The 25,249-nt window shown below is 35.8% G+C and overlaps 1 protein-coding gene across 3 annotated transcripts in view; it reads left to right on the forward strand.

Moving 5' to 3' along the window:
* LOC145673401 (uncharacterized) overlaps positions 1–25,249 on the forward strand; it is a 288,550-nt gene that overhangs the window by 53,282 nt on the left and 210,019 nt on the right. For 2 of the 3 annotated variants that reach the window (XM_081743064.1, XM_081743065.1), the window contains exons 4-6: positions 406–522; positions 12,252–12,499; positions 16,201–16,384. In XM_081743064.1, coding sequence (XP_081599190.1) covers positions 406–522; positions 12,252–12,499; positions 16,201–16,384 — 549 coding nt within the window. The remainder of the gene's footprint in view (positions 1–405; positions 523–12,251; positions 12,500–16,200; positions 16,385–25,249) is intronic. The other variant, XM_081743066.1, reaches the window with a different exon arrangement.

Below are 25,249 nucleotides of genomic sequence, written 5' to 3' on the forward strand. Positions count from 1 at the left end.
GTTTGAAAATACCAGTTTTCGAACAATTGAATACTTGTTTTTCAATCTAATGTACATGTACTTAAAGTATTCCAAAAGGTTTGATGCGGCGTGCAAAACCTTCCTCGAACATTCAACACGCCATACACGCCGAAAATCCTTTTCTACACCACTGACAGAGCTGCTACGACATCAAGGAAAAAGTCCTATTTTTGTCCCATGTTAGGGTTAAGTCCCAGGTTAGGGCGTTTGACTATATATATATATATGAAGTAGTTAGTAATAAGTCTAAACTTTGCTTCAAGAATACAGTCAGTAATGTATCACAACGACACGTATATGATATCATTTTAAAGTAACAATTACATTAATTATGTCCATTTTTTCTTAAAGCACAAGTACTACTTTTTTCTAAATTTACCGTAGGCGATAAGAGGATTCCTGTCTTCTGTACTGCTGATGATAATCACTGCAGTGATTGGACAATTGAGAATTGGGAAAGAGTAAACCCTATAATATCGAAAGCACCGATTGTTTATAAAGGTAAGGTTATAAATTAAAATAAGAAAAACTTTAAATCAAAATATACCTGTTCTAACTCAGATTTACTGTAAAAATATGTTAGAGAGTAAAAATATAAGCAGTTTTTATGTACATTATCTGTGTGGTTTTAGTCGTATCTTGAATCACTTCAAAAGGGGCATTTGAAAATTATTGTAGGCTAAACAATATATTATAGTGATCCAAATAAGCGTTATATCTACCCTTATTAACTTACAAATACCGCGGAAAACTTTTTCTTCAGACCATGTTTAGAAAAGAAGTACTATCTTATATATCTACGTGGTTTAAAACATGTAACAGAGAGGAAATACTATCTATCAGTTCCGAAATATAAAATTGTCCAATACTGCTATTCCATTCTCTAGATTTGTCAAAAAGTTTTGAGTCATACTAAATCAAAATCTCTCCTGGTCAAACCAAATAAATGGAGTTTGTAAGAGAGCATTTGGTGCCCTGCATACATTAAATCAACTAAGAAATTTCTTACCAATATCTCTGAAGATCAAACTTGTCGAGGCAGTGGTATTTCCACATTGACTATCGCAATTAAGTTTATTCTGATCTCCGAAAATCAAACAAAGCGCTTGCAAAGAGTGCAAAATGCTTGCATGAAATTCATTTTCAATTTAACTTACAGGGAATATCTCACATCATTATATATATATATATGTAAACTATCATGGCTTACGTTAGTTGAAGGAAGATATTTACATAATCTTACCCTATTGTACAAAATACTTACTACGTCAGAACCATCGTACCTAGCACATAGATTTTTATATTTATCGGACTTTCATAATAGAAACACAAGATCACAAGATAATTTCTTGCTCTCCATACCCAGTCACAATTCTGATTGATACTCAAAATCCTTCACAGCAAGTACTACATGCGTTTGGAACGGTTTACCTTAATTAATACACAATGTTTCAACAGTTGCCAGATTTTTAAAAAATCTGTAAATTCCGTTCTCTTAAGTAAAAATAAGGATACCAGTAGCACGTAAGGCATCTTCGTCTTACCAGATTATTAATTACCCATGTATGAACACACTCAATTAGTAACCTATGTTAATTTGTTCAGCTTATATATATTCATACTTCTAGTATCGCTATATGCAATATTTAATTTAGGTTTCTCCATGTTATTTTTATTTCAGATTGTATTCCTACATAGACGTCTTTTTTGTTTCCTCTCTTCTATATTATTTTCATTTTTTGTTTTCAAGTGTTTAACTATTTTTTACTTAAGTAGTATATTCTTTTTTATGGGGTTCAATACTTTTCTTTTGTAATTGTTAATATTTTCTATATATTGGTGTTTTTTTTTAAAAAGAAACACTTTATGCACGTGCTTAAGTACTCGAAGAAGGCTGCAGAGCCTTAACTTCGCCACGTAAAAGAAGTCGTAAGCAACTAAATAAAAATACTGTGAACAATCCCTTTCCTCCGTGGTTCACAGAAAATATATAAGACTGAAATGAATAATGTAAGAATGAAAATATTATTTAAGATTTAGGGATAATTCTACAATATAATATCATACCATATAATGATTAAGTATAATGAACTCATTTCATAAATATCGCATGACCAATCTTTCTATTCTTCCATAATAAACTTTAACCTTTAATTCTTTGAGAGATTTGTGACTCAAAATACTTCAAGGAATCGCTACTTAAGTGATTATTTCGTAACTAGAGGATTAAAGTCACTCATAGGATCATAATCACTCACATAGAAATATCGATATATGATATAGTAAGAACTAATGAAGAAGTCACCCACACAGGACACGACGTCCCTAGGACGTCCCATTTTGATCACAATTATCCCATATAGTTCCTGGGACTATCATGATAATGAGTAGACATCCCATGGACGTTCTGCATGGCATGTCCTAAAGGATTCCCACGTAAGATCTCCACGGGACATCTTTAATTGGACAGGAGATGCTAGGGAAATTCCAAGCCGTACATACCTAGGGCCACATTATCCCACGATTTACCAGTGGACATCCCTTTGTTTTCCCGCTGAATATCCCGATTTGCAGGATATTAACGGACATCTGGATATCTCGCGGAGTTCCTATGGATGTCTCGGGAGCAAATTCGGATGATTCCGGGATGTCCCGTTGCCCATTGCGGATCAGTCTCGGACGTCCCGTGGATATCCGTGTGCTATGTGGGCAGTATCTTGGGTATCTACCAGTGTCACAATATATGATGCAGTCCATCATAAATTGTATAAAAAGCCAATAATAGAAAATAAGGCGAAATATCGAAATAATTAGTCACAAATTAAAATCAGTATAGAAGGTAAAAATAAAGAAATACAAAATTAGATACATTGTTGAGAAAGCAATAAAATAAGAGGGTATGGAAAGTAAGACCAGTATTGTCATCCTAATATTTTGAGTCAAATCATTAGCAGTCGCAACTGTTCTGTTATATCTAAGATGTAAGTGTCTGGACATTCGTGTGAACGATATCAAATAGTTGGAGATAATATTAAATTTTTACTGTAGGCTGAGCCATCAATGGCCCAACAAGGTTCTTTTTTACTAACCCCTTTTAGAAAATACAATGATTGTGTGTCTCTGTTCAAACACAGGATAATCTGAATTGCATCCGGCGCCCACCGTGCTCAAATAATTATTCTCGGAGGTTGTGTCCAGAAGAACCTTTCCGTTTGATTTGAAAATTGACGAAGCAGCTCGGAAGCAAGTTCAGGAAAGCAGAAGGAACCATTATTAATCATTAATATAACTTTTTTTTGTACAATACATGATTCGTCTTTACGAGGGAAACACGTTAAATCTTGCAATTACTACGATCTTTTCCAGTTTAAAGTATATTCATAAAGCAGGACTAGGAAACTGGTGCTTAAAAGGGAAAATAGTTATCTCTCCAATCTCAAAATGAGTTGATATCAGTTACAGAGAATACTTTATGGGAACAGCACATAAAACATAATTGTTTTCTACCACTATCATAGTTTGCTTGCAGATAAGTCAGCCGATATTGGTGATATAGGATAACTATCTTTAGGAATTTGTTGTCATGATGCTGTTGAAAATTAGTTCGTAGATTTCATTTTGTTAACAAAGTAAATCGCCGGCCATTCTGCTAAAACATTTGTAAAAGCGTTGAAGAACTTAAACTTACCTCAGTATGAACTCGCTGATTAGGTTTTGATGATTGTTCCACCATGACTGGATGCAGTAATGTCAGAGGTAATTACCAAAAACTATCTTACCATTCTTCACTACACAAGCTAAATTTTGTTGTTGACAAGCTGTGTTGAGTCTCTTGTATACGAAAGACGTTGGACATAATATTATAAATCAGTATTTTCATTCTTACTGTTCATCAGACATATTCACAATATTCCACTTCTTTCTGAAACTCGCTGGGCTTTCAAATACTGTACATCACCATCAGAAAATTTTCTATACATTTTGTAGAAGTAATGTGTGCATTAGAAGAACTATCAATAAATTCTACAATTTCTGAAACTAGAAACAATGCTTGTTGCCTTTTTCTGCAGGAACAACAGGAGTCTAAACTCTTTCTTTGGCAGCTATTTTCAATGCATCTCAAGTCAATAGCATAAATTTTGCAGGAGACTGAAATACACTTAATGGTGGAGGTTATCTTTTTGTTTAGTATGTTCTAAAATAAAAGAAATATGACTGAAGCTACTTTTGTTCCACCTCCGGAAAGTATACTCATGTCGCCGAGGAACTGAATATCAGTTATGTGTTCCCAGATTTCCATTTAGACAAATTCATCGTGTTAATTCTTCTTACACAAATTCGGAACAATATAACCCATATTTATATCATATACATATTAAATAATAAACTTTCAGAAGAGCATATTCCAAATTTCTTACTCTTTACTCTGCATTTATATCAAATGAAATATTTTTCTTAACCACGATTTATGAAGATGATAGATGAAGTAAATCAAACTTATAATTGACAATTTCTTTTCCCGAGCTGAATGCTGTTACGAATTATGGAGAGATAAATATCTAGATGCAGAAAGATGGATCACGCCCCATTTTATTCGATGTTGAAAGCAGAGATACAAGTGATAGTTGCTCTCACCGCTACATCATGCAGTGACGAGAGAAGTTTCACGGCTCTGAGACGTGCTAAAATCTTGTTGAGACACAAAAATTGTGTACGTTTTGTATTTTATAAACTGATTTCGGAGGATACAAATCTTATGTCATCTGTATGAAAGAATACAGTATATTACTTTTACACTGTGACATTATTATTATTATTAAAATAGTGAAGATGATGATATAATGAAAGGAAACTTCACGAATATAGTACTTTTAAAAAGTTTAGAAGTTAAGAAATTCAAAAAGCCATTTTTGAGTATTCTGCATAAGACAAAATACCATTGTTTTCGTTAACAAGCATGGACGATCATATCCAACGAAATACTCGAATTATATGAACGAAAAATAGATAAACATAATCTAGAACATAAGTAAATCAATCATCATCTGATCGAAGCAAATAATTTTTATTAGTAATCTTCTGTTTTACTTTGATCAGATTTTAATTTTCTATTTAGGTTAAATTAATTCCCAAACCAGAGTGAATTTATTATGATCAAGAAAGTAAGTGTGCTAGCGGCGATATTAAAAATGCTAACGAAAAATTGTTTTCGATCAGAAAGCAATTTTTCGACTTCGTTGTGGATGATACACAACTGCAGAGCAATAATTCAAACAATATGCATGAAATGATAAATATTGTGATGTCCAACATGAAATATATCTTAGGGTGAAAGTTAAATTTATGGAGGAGCAGTGTTGGTAGAAATTGCAAACGAAGCAACACTGAGAGCAGTGCTATGGAGGCACCTGCTTATTATAGCTGTGAAGTACTAACATCAACATATCCAGGTAAAAATATCAAATGCATACGGTGTTTAGAAGAAGGAAGAAACACGATTTCAAAGATCCGGTTTGTGAAACTTTCAGGATCGAGTTAATCAGATTGTTTTACGTGTTTCGTTCATATCCGAATATAAAGATACTCACAATTGGAGAAGGTGTTCCGAATTAGTCAGTCGTAGGATTAGCATAAAGAAAAAATGGGAGAATGTTATTTTTATAATCACAGACATGTTAAAGATTATTGTATATTTGTAAATAAAGTTAATATTATTGCAATGGTGAATTTCTAAGGAAATACATCCGGGTAATTTATTATTTTCGTAATCAATATTGCAAACATTTACTTGTACACATCATATTTTCTCGCTAAGCTAGTAAAAAAGTCGAGTAATGGGCCAATAAAGCTTTATGTGAAATTAAAATGTCCTCTTTTCTAAGTCTGTCATATGCTTAACCTAGTCAATGAGCTTGTGAGTCAGTAGCTTAATAAACAGAACCTGCTGAAAAATGTATTGAATTCCAAATATCGCATCAGATACTTAACACAACTTTAAAAACATTGCTTACGAAACTAATGAGAATGATTAGTCTCTGGTTCATGGGAAGTGTAGCTGTTTCTCTCGATTTAGAGCAAGAAGAACAACAGTATCAATATGAAATGCTTCTTATTGTTTACGATGGCAATATTCAACAAGTAAAGGTGAGTATTACGATAGCCTTAATGGAACATTTAGAGCATATTATTACTATCAGTGGCGATAGTGGACGACTCTGGAAGGAAGTGCCATCTAAAAGGTATATTTTAGACATCTAAAGGATATATTGTAATTATAGTGATTGATAGTGCGGAACTATAATGAATATTGCTCAAAATTATTACTGGATTTGACTAGGGATACATATTCAGAAAACATATGAATCCATTCTCTCTCTCAAAAAAATCAGTCACTACTTTCCATACTAATAAGTAATGTGAATATTCATCGATTATTTAAAAATCTTTTGAAGTGAAGGCTTTCAGTTTTACGTCACACGTTTATGCCGGCTAGGCTAAAGGAGACGGCGATGATGAAAAATGAATGAAATGGTGGAATGAAGAAAGTGGGAGGAGACGGAAGAACTCCGAGAAAATCCACGCACAGGATGTTTGTCCACCACAAAGTTCACTTGTCGCGAGCTGAGATCGAACCAGGTATCCCTAGCACCAGAGGTGAACTTTTTTCATTGTATTTAGTCCAATATAGAATACATTCTGTGATACAGTTGCATGAGAGACAAATATATAGACAAGTTTATATGTATAGACTTAAATCTAAAGACAAATATAATCACCTACAACATATGAGCAAGGAGATTATACAATACGAACAACATTACAGTTTAACAGTAAACATTCAGAGTCACCTGGAGAAATCAAGTGAACAATCTTTGCTCGTCTAGGAAAGTGAACTGATTTTTTTGAACTGGGTTCAAGTATGAAAAGTAGAGATGTCGGTCACATAATTGTTGCTAATTGTCTATAAATAAAATAGTAGAGCAGATAGGCCAGGTAACTGTTTTTTGTTTGGTGAGCGGGAACCACTGAAATTCCGGAAATAAAAGATCAAAGGTGAAATATCTCCTTGAACATCGACAAATCAGTCCAAGAAAGGAACACAGAGTTTGCCATACGGGACGCGTAACCGAGCATCGTGTATATCGGTGTTTCAAACTGACCAGTTGCGGACATAAGTCACATATGTCCGACGTACTCCTACTAAGCCGTTCCAATCTGCCTTTCGTGACATCAAGTTATGTACTAAACTATATCAGGCTTCTCTCATTGGGGATGTAAGGTATGGCGCTTGAATGGTATGCGAAATAGCTCGCCAATTGTGGTACGATTCTCTGTCTTGACATAAAGGGGTGACATTCATCAATTCAGATTGCAACAACAAAGTATATATATAGAGATTTAAGACTTCAAGACGTGCAAGGATTGTCACTCGGCACCATCGACCAGGCCAGGTTGGACTGTAAGATGTACGATGGACACGACTCAGGAAAACTAACGCGAGCAAGATTGTTGCCAGGGTAATGGCGATCTACCCAGCATTAGAACCATTGCTCAGTGTGGGAGGAAGCATGTTCCAGATGTTGGAGGGCGGTGATCATGTAAAGAGTTTGACATTTGTGACGCACACTAATTAGATTTAAACCGCCCCGTGCAGACGGAAGATATAAGATATGTCATTGCTCGCGGAATATGTAGTCTTTCCATATGAACCAAGCAAATAACGAATCAATTGGACGCGCATATTTGTAGGGGAGTGGCAAAAGACGCGCTAGAAACCAGAGTTTGGAACTAATGTAAATATTCAGATATTGAATGCGTTGAACTAGAATAAAAGTACGTAAGCTGCACATTGCCAAGTTCACACGCAACATCTGGAGCAATGACTGCCAAATATGGTCGTAAGAAGTGCGGGATTTGACGTGAAATTGGACACCTAAAATGACTGACTGTGTCGTGTAAGTCAGGGAGGCTATGTTCCCGGGAAGCAAGGTCTGGAAGTTATTGACCGTCAAAAGAGTTGTTTTGTGTAGGTTAAATTACAAACCACTTGCCGGGAAAAAGCTTTCGACTTTTCGTAACACTAAAACAAGTTGAGAAGCGGTATATCATCCACAGATCATCAACAGAGAAGCGCTAAATCACCCACGTACGAAATTTCTGTTGATTGATGGAAACTGTGAAGAGTCGATGCAGAGGGGTGCTGGAAACTATGAAGTAAAGGACCTAGTACAAGGCAAAATTATATTCCCGAGAGAGTGCAGCCTTGTCGGACAACTTTATGAATAGCAAAAGAGGGGGAGAAAATGTCCATTAATTTGTAGTTGGGAAGTAGGATCATGATAAAACTGGTGCAAAATAGTATCTGAAGAGGGAAGCGATACTCTTGTAAGACTGCAAACAAATAAGAGTGGTTTAGTGTGTCGAAGGCGTTTCGGAAATCACATGCAAGAATTCCTACCGGAAGAGATTGAAATCGGGTATAAGCAAGAAAGTCGCGAATGGTCGTAAGTGCAGTGTGAATGTTGTGGGAAGTGTCTAATGCCGTTTGAGCGAGGCAGATGTACGTAAGCATAACTTGCTTAATACGAGTGGCCAAAAGGTTAGTAGAAAGTTTGTAGTCTGTGCTCAGAAGTGTGATCAGGCGATAGTCCGCCACGATTGCCACTTTGGGTAGTAAAATGATAACGCCCGCATGTTGATAGGCTGGTCCACCTTGCAACAGAAAATAATTCACATAGTATTAGAACGACCAGTGTAAAAAGGCTTGAGTAAAAGAGGGACCCGATACCAACTTTCCCCGAAGATGTACATCGTTTAACGTGGGAGAGAGTTGTCTGTATTCGGAGAGAGTGATGGACGCAAGTAAAGAAGTGCAGTCTTGTTCGGATAAGCACGATGGATGTTAGTTAATAAAGGGGGTAATGTATTAGCTTCGGAAAATGGGTACAATGCCTTGTAGTATTCCTGGAAATGTTTATACAGTGCATCTTTAATAGTGAGCTGTTGAGCAGCCGGGATGGAAACATGAGATATAAAGTGATGTTATTGGCGATTGAGACGTTTAACATAGTGATACAAAGACGAAGGTCCAGAGACATGCATGCCCGTCGTCGATGTGAACGCTCAGGGATTGAGCATGTGAACATATTTTAGTTGGTGCTAAACACGCATGATCTCAGCCATACTGGAAACGCTACTTGGTTGATTCCACAGTTCACATAGGACACTGTATAAGACTTCATGCATATCGCGATAGTTTTGATGATGTAATTTTCTCATGTCTTGAAAGGAAGTTCGAATTTGAGGTTTAATGTAGTGACACCACCACATGTGAATATTAGGATAGATCGTGCGAGCACGTAGCCATCGTGTCCAATTAGTAGTAAATAAACACTGAACATGGTCGATGGTTAAACGTTTACTGTTTAATTTCCGATAAAATGCGTAATACCTGTAGGGTCTGTAAAGGAAGCTGCATATTGCTGTATATCAAATATTCTGCTTAGGAGGCTTGCCGGGAGATATTATCTGTCTAAGCGTGAATCCCACTTGGGCTGATTTGAAAGTTAAAGTGTGATTCTTATGAAAATGAAGAAAATGTATTTTAAGTCCAACTGTGTAATAAAACGATGAAAAGCTGGTGATGGGTGATATTAATCGCTCGTATCTGGGGAAGCATGTGACATAAAGACGAAAGTATTCATGTATCCAAAAAAAAAAAAAAAAATCGGATATCGTGTAATAGGTTGCATTTCAACAAATTCTTCGTGATAAAAACATTCACGGGCCACACACTGACTTGTACCTGAGGGTCCATAGACTGCCAAAATACATATACCGTCAATAACACAGGGAATGGCTCGCCCTGACTAGGATAAGTCGGGATCCTTTACCTCTTGCAAACAATAGGTATCAACATCGTCAAGCGCTATGAAGCGCGCCAATAGCCGTTTATTGGGTATGCTTATAGAATTAATATTTAAGGTTATATAAGAAGGGAGTTGACCCCAGCGATCATTAGATAAAATACAAGAGGGGTACTCACAAGATTAATATGTACCCTACAAATCCTTAAAATATCCATGATATATATCTGAAAGTGTATCTCGCCCGCAGAAGAAACATACACCGAATAAAACTGGTAAACACCATATATAATTTTGACCACAAAGAAAACAATAAGAAACAACACTGAATACACAAAACCATGAACTCCGCAAAAATATGTTAATATCGTGGATATACATAAGCAGGAGAAATCGAAATTTATATCACTTTCCCAAATAACGCAATTAACACGAACAGGAAGCAAAAGGCAAAAAACAGCATGCAACTGGTGATGACAGGTCGAAGCAAATAAACCAGTGAAGTCTTACTACAATTGCTATTCCACAAGGTCAGGGGCTTTTAGGTCACTTACACTTTCTTGTATATTCGGTTTATGTTTATCAAGTATTTCACTGATCACATAGGCGAAAAACTGTATCATGTAAAATGATAAATTTGTTTTTTTTTTCGTTATTTTTAGAGTCGTGTGCTATTATACACGGACTTTGATTTCATTAAATAAAATCTTTGGAAGTCTTATGGCTACCTTAGGCAACAAGAATAATGACCTTTCACCTCTTACGGAGTAGATGTAGTTATAGAAACGAACCAACAAAATTTATTTTTCTTCAGATTTCTGAATAGCGTTAAGTTCTGTTTTATTCGTACACGACTCCAAAAATAACCACCACAAGAAACTTATCATTTTACAATCATCGTTAAAGCTGTCAACGGGCAGAGTTACAGCTGGAAGAAGGACTAAATCCTTGGTCATGTCATGTTTAGCAGGAAAAAGACCTGTCGCTGGGTCGTAAAATACGACTGTCACATATGAAGCGAGAGATGGTGGTGTACCTGGGAGGCCTCAGGGGAGCATGGCACCCTGTCATTCAAATCAGTGGGAACTGAGGGCTGCTTAGCTGGTAACGTGCAAGCCGATGATTAAGTTGATGTCAATTGGGGGAAGTAAGTTTCTAAAGGAGGCAGGGGTGTTGAAACTTGTTGGGATGTAGCGTCTAAACTTGTAGCACTAAAAGAGGACGTCAAGGGCACAGGTCGCTCGGTTCCATGGCCCATACTTTTGGTAACTTGACGCAGATCTGTCATTACGGGGGTGTCCCCTTCCAGCCTCAGGGACCAGGAAGGACGTCGACGCTGGGGAATCATGGAAATAAGGCGCTGAAGTGAGAGAGAAGCATGGCAAGTTTGTAACTGTCCTGGATAGGAGACATTGCCTTTAAAATTTAGAAATGTAATCGAGTAGGGATATGTTTCTTTAACGTCATCGAAAAAATCCTGTTACCATTATAAAGGTGAGTAGGAAACACAATTTTCCAGACTTCATAATCAACACTTTTAATTTCACCATAATTACTTAATACCTGAGGCACTTGCTTATTAAGAAAATCGAAAGGTAAGTCCATGATTTTAACTCTCGTGAGATTAATTTGTGCGTCCATAATATACACATCACTGGCTGATTGATCAAAATGGGTAAAATGCATAAAATTTTCGTAACTATCACTATTTTTGAATTGAACGAACATGCAGTATTCTTCGTTATGGAGCTGTAAACCTTGGATATCTGTAAATACGTCAGGAAAATGCACACATAATCATGCATATCATTCAGCCGGCCTGGGGTGTATCGTGGTGTTGTTTTGTCGAAACCAAATTTTAAACTATTCTTTCGAATTTCTTGCAAAGTACCACTGACACTGGATCCACAAAACACTACAAAAACCTGTAAAACTCTGTTCACTTATAGTAGTATAGCGAACAAATATCGAAGCACGCAAAGAACTCAACTTTCCTTAGCTTAACTGTCAACGTCTACTCCCGGCAAGAGTCAGTCACCGAATCCAACCACTGAGCCACCGCGGCCCCATCTCCTTTTCAAGCAAAGACATTAAAACAGGGATGCAAATAAGCAACAAAATTTTACTAGTCCAAGAAAAAAGCTACTGGTCCACATCCCGGAATATACATCATTTACTTATGTTCGGTATGATATTAAATACCCGCCCGCATCGATGAACCGCATTATTACATTTTTATCCCTGCATTAAAATGTAATAATTTTGATGAGAAACATATAACAACTAGAAGAAAAAGTAAGTGGCATTTCCCTGAAATATGAATCTACAGTATATTATTGTGTCAATTAATTGTTCTAATTTCAGATGGACATGAAACAGTTTTAGAAAACAGCAAAACTGCTCCATTTCAATATAAAGGAGGATTGTATGCTATCTATAGCAACAAATTTTTGTTATATCTTTCTGCTGAGACTGATATATCTAATTCTGATTTGTATTACATTCAAGTTTATGGAAATAAACTCTTAGTTCTAAAATGTACTTCGAGAGAAGAAATTACTTACACTATATATGGTTCGGGAGAGAGGAAATGCCAAAAACTAGTAGAAGAGGTAAGAAAATTTTATTTCTATACCAATCTTACTATAGAATCCTGATGTCCCAAAATATATTGATTTTCTGATTAAGAGTTATTTCAATTAGAGAAATGTGAAAGAAATGCAGTGCTAAATGTATGCAAAACTAACTCTTCTAGAACAGGATGTTTAGAGAACTATCCTGATTAACGTCCATTTGATAGATACAATTTTTCCAAAATGACTCTGCCATAAGGATACAGAGAGAAATAGTAAAGTATACGTAAGTAAACAAATGTTGAAAAAAGCAAGAAATAAAATATTTAGAGTTACATTGACTCTAGGATCAAGCATACTATTTTCAAAATCGGTTACAAAAGTACTCTGCTCTAATACATATATGAATCAATTTTATGCAGATGTAGACAGATTCAATATAAATATTTTGAGGTACACAACGTTAGATCGGAAATATTTATTTCATGCACCATGCCATCTTAAACAAATAAGAAGTTGCAGTTTTTTTTATTGTGTTTGTGGTGTAAATGTAACCTGCTTTATTTTAGATAACACGAAAGTTATTTATTGTAGATTCATTACATCTGATTGCTCAATTAAAAAAACACGTTAGGTTGAGTATTTTTTTTACGGAAGAAACAACTGATACTCATAATTTAAAGATGCTAGCAGGTGAAACAATACGCTCGATTTGTGTATACACCATGACATTTGTTTAGTGTGTTAAGTACGTTTATAGTGATCACGAATGGAGAATTACACTTCATACGAGCTTCCAGATATGCATTTAATGTACGGTGCAGCAGGTTGTATAACTTGAAGAGCTGAACGTATATATAGACAAAACTTTTAAAAAGACGTAATCTGAATTAGAAGAATATTTACATATTCAGCTAGAAATTTGAAGGAGAGAGAGACTGGATTTTTCAAGCCAATAAGAAATGGCCAGAGTACTGGACGTCAAACTGTTCACACACAATGACAAGTTTCTTTCTAATTATTTCAGGGACAAGTTCCTTTTAACAACCTAGTAATGTGAGCCGTAAAGCGAAATCTTAAATATCGTCCAAATATTTTACTTGTATTTATTCTATAGTTGGTGTACACAAGAAAATAACATCAGTATTTTGGTCAATACCTACCAATCAATGTATTCCAATATATTTGTCACTTTCTTATATGTAGATAACGTTCAGAATATCAAATTATAGTAGAGACATAATAAGTCTTGAGTAGCCTTAATTACAGTAGCCCTAATTACAGTCTTGAATAGCCTGTACTATAAAAGCCCAACCCAACCTAGTAGCATACAGACAAAATAACAACAATTTATGATAGTTTTATGTCTCATATTCCAAAGTGCTCTTCACGAGATCCGTAAAATCGATTAGCATCCATCAGATCATGTAAAAGAACCTACATCAACAAGCTTCCGTCGAATTGCTTGTTGCGAACACGTTTTGAAGAATAGAATGTAATGCATACTAACAGACTAATAATTACACACCTATCATCTTCAATATATGCAAGAAATGGTATCAAATGATTTCGCACACCCAGTAAAGTTCTATCAATAACTTATCTAGCAAGATGATGATGTAACAAACTTTCTGTGAATAACAGTGCGATTGGTTAATGGATAAGGCTCCTTCTCACCTGTGATAGTGTTTTCAATAGCCGCAATAGTCTTTAGTTGAGTGATTATACATCACATGTCATACGCTTGTCATGTCATCACCAGAGATTCAGCATCATTGGGATTGTATATGATCAAGTTATAGGATTTTATCTCTCGCCATTTCGTTTGAATTGGGAGGGTGTACCTCCGGATGTCTATGATAGGATGTGTGAGTAACGTGTCTTCGGACCTGTTTACTTGAATGTTGATGGTCACCTTCGTGTCGTTACCAACTACGCTAATGATTGGTTTGGAAGAGATGGTCTCATCCGGTGGTCATCGCTCTCGTCAGATTTCACTTTTTCTTTTTCTTTGTGGACACTTGTGTACGAGTGGAAACTCGCGTTACGCTATGTTTATCGAAGTCAATTGATCACTAATTACAGTTACAGTTACTGTAAGCTGTTTGTATGTACAGTGAAGCAGAGGTTTGTTTGTAATAGGAAATTAGTAGTCAGATGTAATGTTACACAAAATAAACCAGATTATATTGACATTATCAACAAACTGCTTGATCTATCCAAACATTGGAGAAATGCCCAGTTGCATCATTAGCTATGTGAGACATCGACATCTGTCAAACAAATTATCGTTTGTTATGTAGGAGTAATTCTATTTTTGCCTATTTACATTTATTTTTGCCTATTACAAGTGTTTACATCCCAGAGTTCCAGAGTTTCAAGGAATCTTTATCGCCATGTGTCAAAAACACGGTGCCGCGTTGTACATTTCTCTGATGTTTGTATTTATGTAGATCAGTTTAAGAGTCTATAATGAGCTCATATTTTGTCAATATTCCCTTCGAAAGTTCATTACCCCATGATTTCAGAAGCCTGTAACTTCTCAACTACTCTTTCCCATATATATGTATATATATATATATATATATATATATATATATATATATATATATATATATATATATATATATATATATATATAACTATGATTCACATTATGCACTTAATTGAATATTCATTCAAATTTCATATGATTTATGTGATTTATAATTTCATTTGTAATGATTTATATGTTTGTGTTGCCAGGGTAGACAACGGCAATGTTTTCTTGCCAAACTTGCCGGTTTTAGAATTTCACCTACCGGTGGAAGTTTGCCATCACCAAGAGGTCGAGAAGTCCGGAGATTTTTTAGAAAAACATCGCACAACATATTTCGAAACGAGTGGTATTTAGGTACATCTTTTGCTCCGTCTAGAATTCTAGGACGACTATATTACAGATGTTTTCGAAATGTGTATGAAAGGATAGGGCAATATTAATCCGGCCGGAGCTCATGTGGTTCGGATTTCACGTTATTCAGTAGGTCCCGTTTCATAAAGCTTCGCTGCTGAAAGGAACATTAAACTCAAAATCAACTCAACTCAGGGCAATATTAATGTATAGTCCATGGTAAGTATACATTTCACATGTTCTTTTCTTTCTTCCTTCAGTGTATTTTTTGTCGTGTTACTTCAACTTTCTTCTTTTTCCTTTTTTTTGCTATACGTATTTTGCGTGTTTGTGTGCGTATGATTTGACATTTTGTGAGTGCATTTGTAATTAAAATAGGAAGAGTAAAAAACATTTTCTTTTAGAAATTTAGAAAATATTTGTTAAATGACCCAAATTTGAACAACTGAGTTAATACCAAGAGGGAAATTCTGCCATGATTTTCAGTTACCGCTTTATGTATTACAATATGAGGTACTAATGCGATAACAAGTATAATTTACATGCTGAAGACTGACTGACTGTAAATTTACAGCAATTAGGGCCTACACATTACCGTTATATACTTCAGAATTCTCAAAATTTGTTTTTAAATATGTAGACTAAAAATTGATAAAATTTATGATTCGTTCTTGGCAACAATGGAGTTCTTACTATATTTTCAAATCTCAATATTTGTTGGCAATACTGATATAAACTCTCCCAGATTTATCTTAGTTGAAAATCATGGTCTAAATTCTGCGTGTTGAATATTATTTAGACTTTCTCAGTCGATATTAATATACTTTGTTATTATATATCCTTTTTTCAGAATGTAGTTCTCGATCGTTTAGCCTTTGAAGTTTCCCAAGAATTTGTAATATTTAAAGAAGAAAGACAAACTAATCCTCCTTCATATAAACTTATCAAACTTATCCAACAATCTTATCCCATTGCAGTAAAGTACATAACTCTTTCGGATATCACAGTGAGGACAAAGATTCAACACGGCTATGGTAAATAATCCTTTTATTTATTTCCATTCCATTGTGTACATGAAATTGGACTTTTTTCTTGTATAGATATATGCATTAAGACAAATGTAGTAAGACAAAATAATGAAAATTATTAATATGTCTATTTCAAGAAGATTGATCATAATATGTTTGTTACTTAGTACCACTTAGCTTCATTTTCGGTGTTAATTTGGGCATTTATTCCGAAGTTGGGCTTCCGCTTTCGTCACGTTTCTTCGCTGTTATCTCCTTTGCACACTTTCTGCAATTTGTTACTAGGTTCATTAATCCGTGCTCTTCACAAACTTTTAAAAGATTTTGCTCGCTATCAACGTATTGCTTCACAGATGTTAAAACTGTTAGTTCATTGCCCTTGTACATTCGCCATGTTGATAACATAAATGCTTGTTTCTTTCCCACAATGCAACTGTTCGGTTACCTTTCGCCAAGTAATTCCCTCCGCTCGCCGTATAGTCCCATGTTTATAGCCGCTTATATATAACAAATAAACACATTTTTCGAGACTCTCATATATTATCAAGCACACAAACGATCAAATTATCCATATCTTTCCAGTAAATTTTAAAAATTTTGCTGGAAACGGACTCCCAACTTTGGAACTTAACCCTTAATTTATGTCTATTCAAGAAGTAAATCTTCTTTTATACCTATCATTATATTTACGTAGCCACTGAACATAACCTGAAAATTCGTTAAATCAGTTTCTTTAAAGAAAGTCGGAGTTTCTTAAATTTGATCCGTAATTCGGGGAAATATGTTAATAGCTTAACGACTGTGCAACTGATTTCTAAGGAATACTGGATCTCGAAACTTGAAATTCGAATAAATATTTACCTAATCTTAATGCTTAGATGAAACATTATTTTCTACAATACAATCTACAATAGTGGAAAGCGGCAAATCAGCTTTACTCCCCGTTAATTACCTACTCATATTTCACAAGACGCCTACCTAGCAAATATCTCTTCACATTTTGGAAGAGAAAGTAATTGGACGAATTCAGATCGCTCAAATATAATAGGTAGTTACATCGGTACACAAATGTAAGTTTTTGTGCTGCTTGATATACCAATTCATTATCCGCTAACAGCAACACATGTTTCGAGAGAAAACTCCGGTTGTATGGTTTGATAGAATCCCGGAATTTTGCCCAAGTTTTCTCTAATATGTTGTTGGCGAATGTAGTTAGTTTCTTTTGTAAGTAATCAGGTGGGATAGCACGTTTATAGTTCCAAACAAGAACAACACGACCTTGCTGGATGATTAATGCAATTTGTGGTTGGAAAACGAGACGTGTTTCCATATTTAACTCACTTCGTTTGGTTTCAAGCTGAAACAAATACGCCAATCATTCGTCCATAGTATCTAAACTATTTACAGAAGCATCATTGTCCTTAGGTACAGGTTTAAAACGATTTGTGCACTTTGCACACGTTGCTATTTTTGAGAAGGTGTCAACGGTTGGGAAACACACCTTGCTTTCACTTTGCTTATAAGTACAATGTCAAGTAATAAGATGTGAATCCACCTCTGTGAATGTTCACCTCCCTAGCTAAACAATTAATAGTCTCACGTATCATTTTTCAAGCACTAGCTACTTAACATTTGTCACCATGCCTGAACCTGTACTCCTGAAGTGATGACTTCTTGGGTCTTCTTGCAGACTTGTGCGACTACTTTGAATATTCTCTAGTGTTTCATTGTGTCTTAAGATAGGCATCCGTAACATTACACGGTGGGCATAGTTTTGTGAATCATTTGTGCCGATGTGCCTAGAAAGTAAGAAAACTTATCCACACCTTGCTCTTTCGTTCAACATATAGCAATCGCCGTTTTCTGACTATATTATAGAAGTCTTGTATAGTCACAAATTACCATAAATATTAATGACATGCCAAAATATCATTGTGCAAATTTTTGCATTACTAGTTCATCTCTATCACGATAAGGATACTACCTTTTTAGTTTAGCTCATATATGGGTGACACAGAGAAAGAATTATAGGGAAGCTCGCAAAATGTATTTAAATATGCTAATTCATTCTTAATTATGTCTAAATTTTAAGAGAAGTAAGTTTAGCAGGTAAGAAATCTGAAGTCACTCGGCGGATTCGAAAACATATATTTCATTAATCAAATTTTAGAATATAATTAGAATTCACTCATCCTGTATAGTGGCTTAAATATTTTAATAGTAGATTTGTAAGATAAAATTCAACAATTGACGAAAATTGTTCCTAAGTAGAACTAACTGTTATGAAATTCCAACTTCAAAGTATGAGTGCTGACTATATGTTAAACATATAGTCGCAGAGGAAAATAAGTTATTAACACTATGAGAATACTTCATAGTGCAGAAGTTATGAAAGAATTGTGATTATAGTACATGAATAAATATATGTTTATTACGTGGATCAGTAAAAAGAACATATATAAAGATTAAATATGTGTTTAACAAAGTGTTTTAAAATGTATGTTTTTTTTATTGTAGCGTACACATATTAATCAAATAACTTGCAATATTCAACATAGTATATATTGTAACGTTATCGCATGTTGAGTGCTCTTTTTTCCAACAATGAAAATCATTGATTGGGGTTGTCAATTATAGTTCTTCAATAGCATCTTTTCCGAGTCCCTAAAGTATAAATTGTATGGGTAGCTCAGAAGAGTCACCGGGAATAAGATTTTCATCATCATTTGTATTAGGATAGTACAAACAAGAATCTGAAAACTGCAGAAGAAGAATTAAACAGTCATGTGAAAATGGCATGCTGGTTTCCGATAAGTTTGCAATTTTAATTTAAGCTGAATGATGATGTTTGCAAGACGTAGGTCACATTCCCCTTAGATGGTAATATTACATTCTTATTCTCACTTTATGGTATCCAATTATTATCATATAATTATTATGAAAACTTAGTGAAGACTATTTAATAATGCATTAGCCTTTATATATCATGAGACAAGTTTGTTGATTTATTTTTTTCTGAAATCATTGAAGAGTTTAGGTGGCCCCGTGTAGCGTAGTCGCTAACACTCTCGCCTTCGGTGTGAACGGTTCCGGGTTTGACACTCGGTAGGCCACTCGGTCGAAAAGGTGTAAAAAGCATTTTCAGCCCAACCATCCTGAACGAGGTTTTCCTGGGTTTTCCTCATTCACACCAGACAAATGCCGGGGTGGTACCTAATATATAGGTCCCAGGCCTCTTCCTTCCTTCCCCTATTATTTCTTCCTTCCCATTCCCCGGATAGTGTGTTTGCCGAGGGACGTCATCCCTCATATTTGACGGACTAGCATGGCCATAGATGCCGAAAGCCCAGAAATCCATATTCTAATCTCTAATGGAAGAGTTTAGATTAGTGATAATGTATGCCTTATTATTAATATAACTTTTTAAATACTTAACCAATTTTAATGAAACAAAAAATATTCTTTAGGATTTTAAAATTGTTATACATTACTGAAATTCCATATCAGCACCACCATTATCCGTCAGGTTTCTTAAACGGTTGGAGATTTTGAGACGGACATCTGCAGATACTACAGCTGTACGTTTTATGCTATAAAAACTTCTCCTTTTGTCCATACCAAGAGGAAGAAGTTGAAGGATATTAGGTCAGGGTTCCTTAGTGGCAATTCGAGAAAGCTACGACGTCCTAACCAGCATCGTAAAAAGTGGGTCAAGCCACGTACGGACAGAATTTTCGAAATAAAGTGTGGCCCGATTTTGCATAAAGATTAGGTTGTTATAATTGTCCCATGTTGATACAATACCGTGAACATAAACTTCAAACTTACCAAAGTACCGTTCTGCATCTATTGTTTCTCAAAATGATATACGGATCCACAACTTTCGTGAATGTCGTGCAGCACCACACTATGAGTTTTAGGTGATATTGGCATTTTCTAACAACTAATTTGAATCCTTTCCTGCTCAACAATAACAATTGTGCCAGTTAATAAACTCCTCAACATGCAACACGGCTTTCAGCTAACCACAGGATATTACCGAAAAGATCGGACGAGACTTGATACCAAGGAGAATCATCTACCTATTCTACAACCGATGATCAGTTTCCCGCCGATAATTCCTGGCAATAATCTGGTTTCCATGGACAAAAATCCAACTGGTTCTTCTGACAAGTTCGGATCGTGTATTGGATTAAAACACTTTCCGGGATGCTTGTCTTCATGATTTCTGAGGACTTCGAGTAAACATTTTCTGAACCACTTGCATACTTTTCTCCGTTCTGCATGTTGAGAGACGACCACGTCTTCTAATATCTGCTACAGAACCTATGTCCGTTAGCTTCGTTTGACAATTCCTTACGGTCTTTCATCTACCGAGGCACAAGGTGATTTCACGCTTCGCTACCACCTCTGTACGTATATACTTCGTACTGAGAAGTCAACTGAGTCCGCTCACGCTAGGTTAGACGTTGCATAATGGTACAGCACAGATACCTGGAATAACATTTGATATATCACGCAATAAGGAACAAAATGAGTTTTGTTTCATGAAATTGTTGGAAGTGTAATAATCAGACAAGGTGTTTTACAGGTTTAATTGGACAAAATGTTAAGAGTTAGTAGAACGATTGTATAAACAAACGAAGAGGATAACTAAGTTGATGTATATGTACAAGAAAGGTTATAGGTTTATGGTAATGCTAAGAGTGGCTAAGTTATTGGGATAGTGTTTAAGATACAGGAAAGTTTCTGTTTATGGGAATAGGTATAGTTATAGATGAGTGCTTGTTGTAGTATAAGCCCAATAAAGATTGGAGAGAAAAAGTAAGTGGTATCGACATTCTTGAGTAAACTCTAGTAGATTGGAAATTTAGTCGAAGTATTGCCTGTGCTTCTTTTAGATACAAAAGATAAACATACGTAACACATTAGTGGAGTCTATGAAAGAAGTCTATGCTTCTAATTAAGATAATGGCATTTTTAGTAACTTTGAGCCTTTTGACATTGAAGCTAGTCGAACCCAAGTATAGAAAGCTTTGAACAGGTAGCTCTATCTGTAGCATACCAGACGACAGAAAATCTTCAAAATTTTTAACTGTCATGGGGTTACCAGCTTATGAGGAACTGAAAAATTTGTGTGCGCCTAAACTGTCAGCCCAGAAAACTTATGAAGAATTAAAGAAGCTCGTGTTAGGACATAACAGAGTAAAGACCCACGATATAGCTGAACTGCTTAAATCTCATAATCTCAAACAGGTAGACCATCAATATGTTGCTTAATTCGTGATGGCCTTGAAACACAGGCAGCATACCTTAATTTTGGATTGTGCTTGGGACATTTATTTCGAGATCAGTTTGTTTTTTATATGAGGAACAACGTGGATAGAAGGTACATGTTAGCGACGGCTGCCCTAACATTCCCACAGGCGGTGGGCACTGCTTTGAGTTGAGTTGATTTTAAGTTTAACGTCCCTTTCAGCAGCGAGGCTATATGAGACGTGGACCTACTGATTAACGTGGAATCCGAACTACATGAGCTCCCGCCGAGAATCGAACCCGGGTCTCCCACGCCAAAGACGCATACGCTAACCGCTTACCCACTTGCGACCGCATAGTTCCACGAATCGGAGGCAACAACAAATTAATGTAATGCAGAATCACAGAGCTAAAGAGAACAGAAAGGATTATAAGTTTTCGGCTTATTCATCAATTGTTCGAAGTTCTCCGAGAAATAAAGGCCAAAAATCATATTATTCCTCATCACCTGATTCTTCAAACCAAAATAACGGAAAATTAATCAAAAGTAGCAAATGTCAGCGTTCTCACATACGAGTACAATGCCCAGCTTACGGCAAAAGATGTTTCAAGTGTACAGGGCTACAATATTTTGCACCTGCTGGTTGTGTATTGCAAACAAGAATTGTCGAAATGAATGAGCTACAAATCGAAGAATCCTTTGTAAAAAGCAAGAGGGAAATGAAAGAAGATACTAAGTTCGTAGAATGATTATCCTCAATATTGGAAGAAGGATTTGTTTCAGGTTTTGGCAATGGAGACTTTTCACTACCAATCATTAACTGAAGAAGAGAGAATTACCTAATAGCGCATGAAGTGAAATAAGTGGTCACAGTAGCGTAAAGGTAGAGGTGCCCCGAGATGCATCAAAGAGAAGAACGAAATTAACAAAAAGCTTGGCAAGAAGGAAAAGCAAGCCTAAGAAGGTGCAGGAGAGACTTATAAATAAAGCTTACTTACAGAATTAGACGAGGAAGAAATTATGTACAGAAATACAAAGAGCAAAAAGAGAAGGTTCTGTGTGTACATGAAGTATCGAAGAAAAGACCGATCATCTAAGGGTTAACATATTAAGAATGAGGAAAATCAAATACTTAGCTTAAAACAAGAATTACAATTTATGTTCAAGGAATTCATGTCCAGAAGGTCCAAGAGTTATCAGCAGAAGGTCCAAGAGTTATGGGATAAGATGATAGAAATAGAACAGAGGTAACAAAAATTAGAGATAAAGGAAAGATTGAAGAAGAACAGAGATTACTAAAATTGAAGATAAGGAAAAGGATTTCTAAGTTGTTAATGTAGTAATTTGTGAGAAATTGTTTATTTTCAAGTTGCTTTTAGTGAACTAAATGTGAGAGTTTTTCAGTTTGTTTTTAGATTATACCCGGGAGGATTTTGGTAGTGTAATAATCGGACAAGGTGTTTTATAGGTTTAATCCGACAAAGTGTTAAGTAGTAGAAAAATTGTATAAACAAATGAAGAGCGTAACTAAGTTGATGTATATGTACAAGAAAGGTTTTAGGTTTGTGGTAATGCCTAGAGTAGCTAACTTATTGGGCTAGCGTATAAGATACAGGAACTTCCTGTTTATGTGGATAGGTATAGTTATAGATGAGTGCCTTGTTGTTGTAGTATAAGCCTAATAAAGATTGGAGAGAAAAAGTAAGTGGTATCGACATTCTTAAATAAATTCTAGTAGATTGGAAATTTAGTCGAAGTAATACCTTTTCTTGTTTTTGATACAAAGGTATATACCTAACATAAATTTGGTTGAATATTAAGAAAGTTATAAACAATTTCCAATAGAGAGTTTATTTCTGTCCACCTATACATTTGGGAGGTGTTATCGTATGGGAAGATTATGTCCAATGGAGTGCTGAAATGTTCCTAACTTTCTTCCCTCCTGTCCACATAAAACCTTCATACAAGATCTTTATACGTTAGTGTGTGTCAATGGGAATATAGGTTTATCGTTATTAATTTAATTATATATAGATGTATATATAAATAAATTTATCACAAGAGACCTAAATTATCAGTATATATATATACGAGGGGGAGTCAAATGAAAACCATAATTATTTTTTTTAAATATTATTTATTGGTCGCACAGGGTACAGAAGTAAATCACTTTTCAACATAGTTCCCTCCTCGTTCAATGCAAGTCCGCCAGCGCTTCGGAAAAGCCTGAATACCTGCAGAAAAAAAGTCTCTTGGGCGACGGTGCAACCACTCGTGCACCGCGTTGCGTACCTCTTCATCGGAGTGGAACGTTTTGGGTTTCGGTGATGAGGAGTGGCGCCACTCCTTGCTCGTTCGCTTTGTTTCAGGCTGATGGTAATGCACCCATGTTTCGTCACCAGTGACGATTCGTGACAGGAAGGCATTACCGTCACGTTCAGCACGCCACAAAAGGTCTTCGCACGCATCAACACGTCGCTGTTTCAGTTCAGGCGTCAGTTGTCGGGGCACCCATCTTGCAGACACCTTATGAAACTGGAGAACATCATTCGCAATATGATGTGCCGATCCATGACTCATGTGTACAAGTGCTGCAATTTCGTCTATTGCCACACGGCGGTTTTCCAAAACGATGGCTTTAACGGCTGCAATGGTCTCTGGAGTCACTACACGCCGAGCCTGGCCGGGGCGTGGAGCATCGGCCACAGACGTAACACCATTTGCAAATTTCCGGCACCATTCATAGATTTGTGGCTGTGACAAACACGCATCTCCATACTGAACCTTCATTCGCCTAAAAATGTCAATCGGTTTCACACCTTCACTTCGCAAAAACCGAATCACAGAACGCTGCTCCTCGCTGGTGCATGTGGCTAGTGGGTCTGCCATTTTGGAACTGTTGTTGCGCCGGTGTTTGTGCATCTGCCGGCTGCTGCCACCTAGGAGACATCCGGCATACTATCGTAAACATGCATGCCAACTTACAGCTCACTGGCGCCATATGCGGATTTTTATTTCTACTTTTATGGTTTTCAGTTGACTTACCCTCATATATATATATATATATATATATATATATATATATATATATATATATATATATATATATATATATATAAGGCTTGAAGCAGTTCTGGTGGAGGCTCAAAAAAGTTTCGCTGTCTTGGAGTGTCGGATCATCACGAAGTTCTTTTCATTCATTAGAAGTCTGCAATGAACATTCACACTGATATATCACAAGCACCGGGGAGCAGTATTTGTTCTACGGCACCATTATACCTTTATACATCGTTTCAAACTGGCCATTTATCCGTTTAAGATGAGCTTCATAGAGGACTCCTCCAATTTCAACCGATCAGACATGTGATTCTGTCTATTAGATTATCCTTAATGACACAAATATTAGCCAAAAGGTAAACCTGATAGGAAATATTTTAGTATGGTGTGTTGGTTCGTTATCACAGGTATATTAAACATTCGCAAGCTTTCACTGAACTGGGTATTGAAATGTCTGATCATTGATCAGAAGAAGATATGGATTGAAGCATTGAACGGGGTTTTAAGGCTAGTGCTTCAAATTTTTCATTCGATTAGTGAATAAGAATGAAATATGT

This window comes from Thermobia domestica, chromosome 16, assembly GCF_964235325.1.
Source record: "Thermobia domestica chromosome 16, izTheDome1.hap1.1, whole genome shotgun sequence".
NCBI classification, from domain to species: Eukaryota; Metazoa; Arthropoda; class Insecta; order Zygentoma; family Lepismatidae; genus Thermobia; species Thermobia domestica.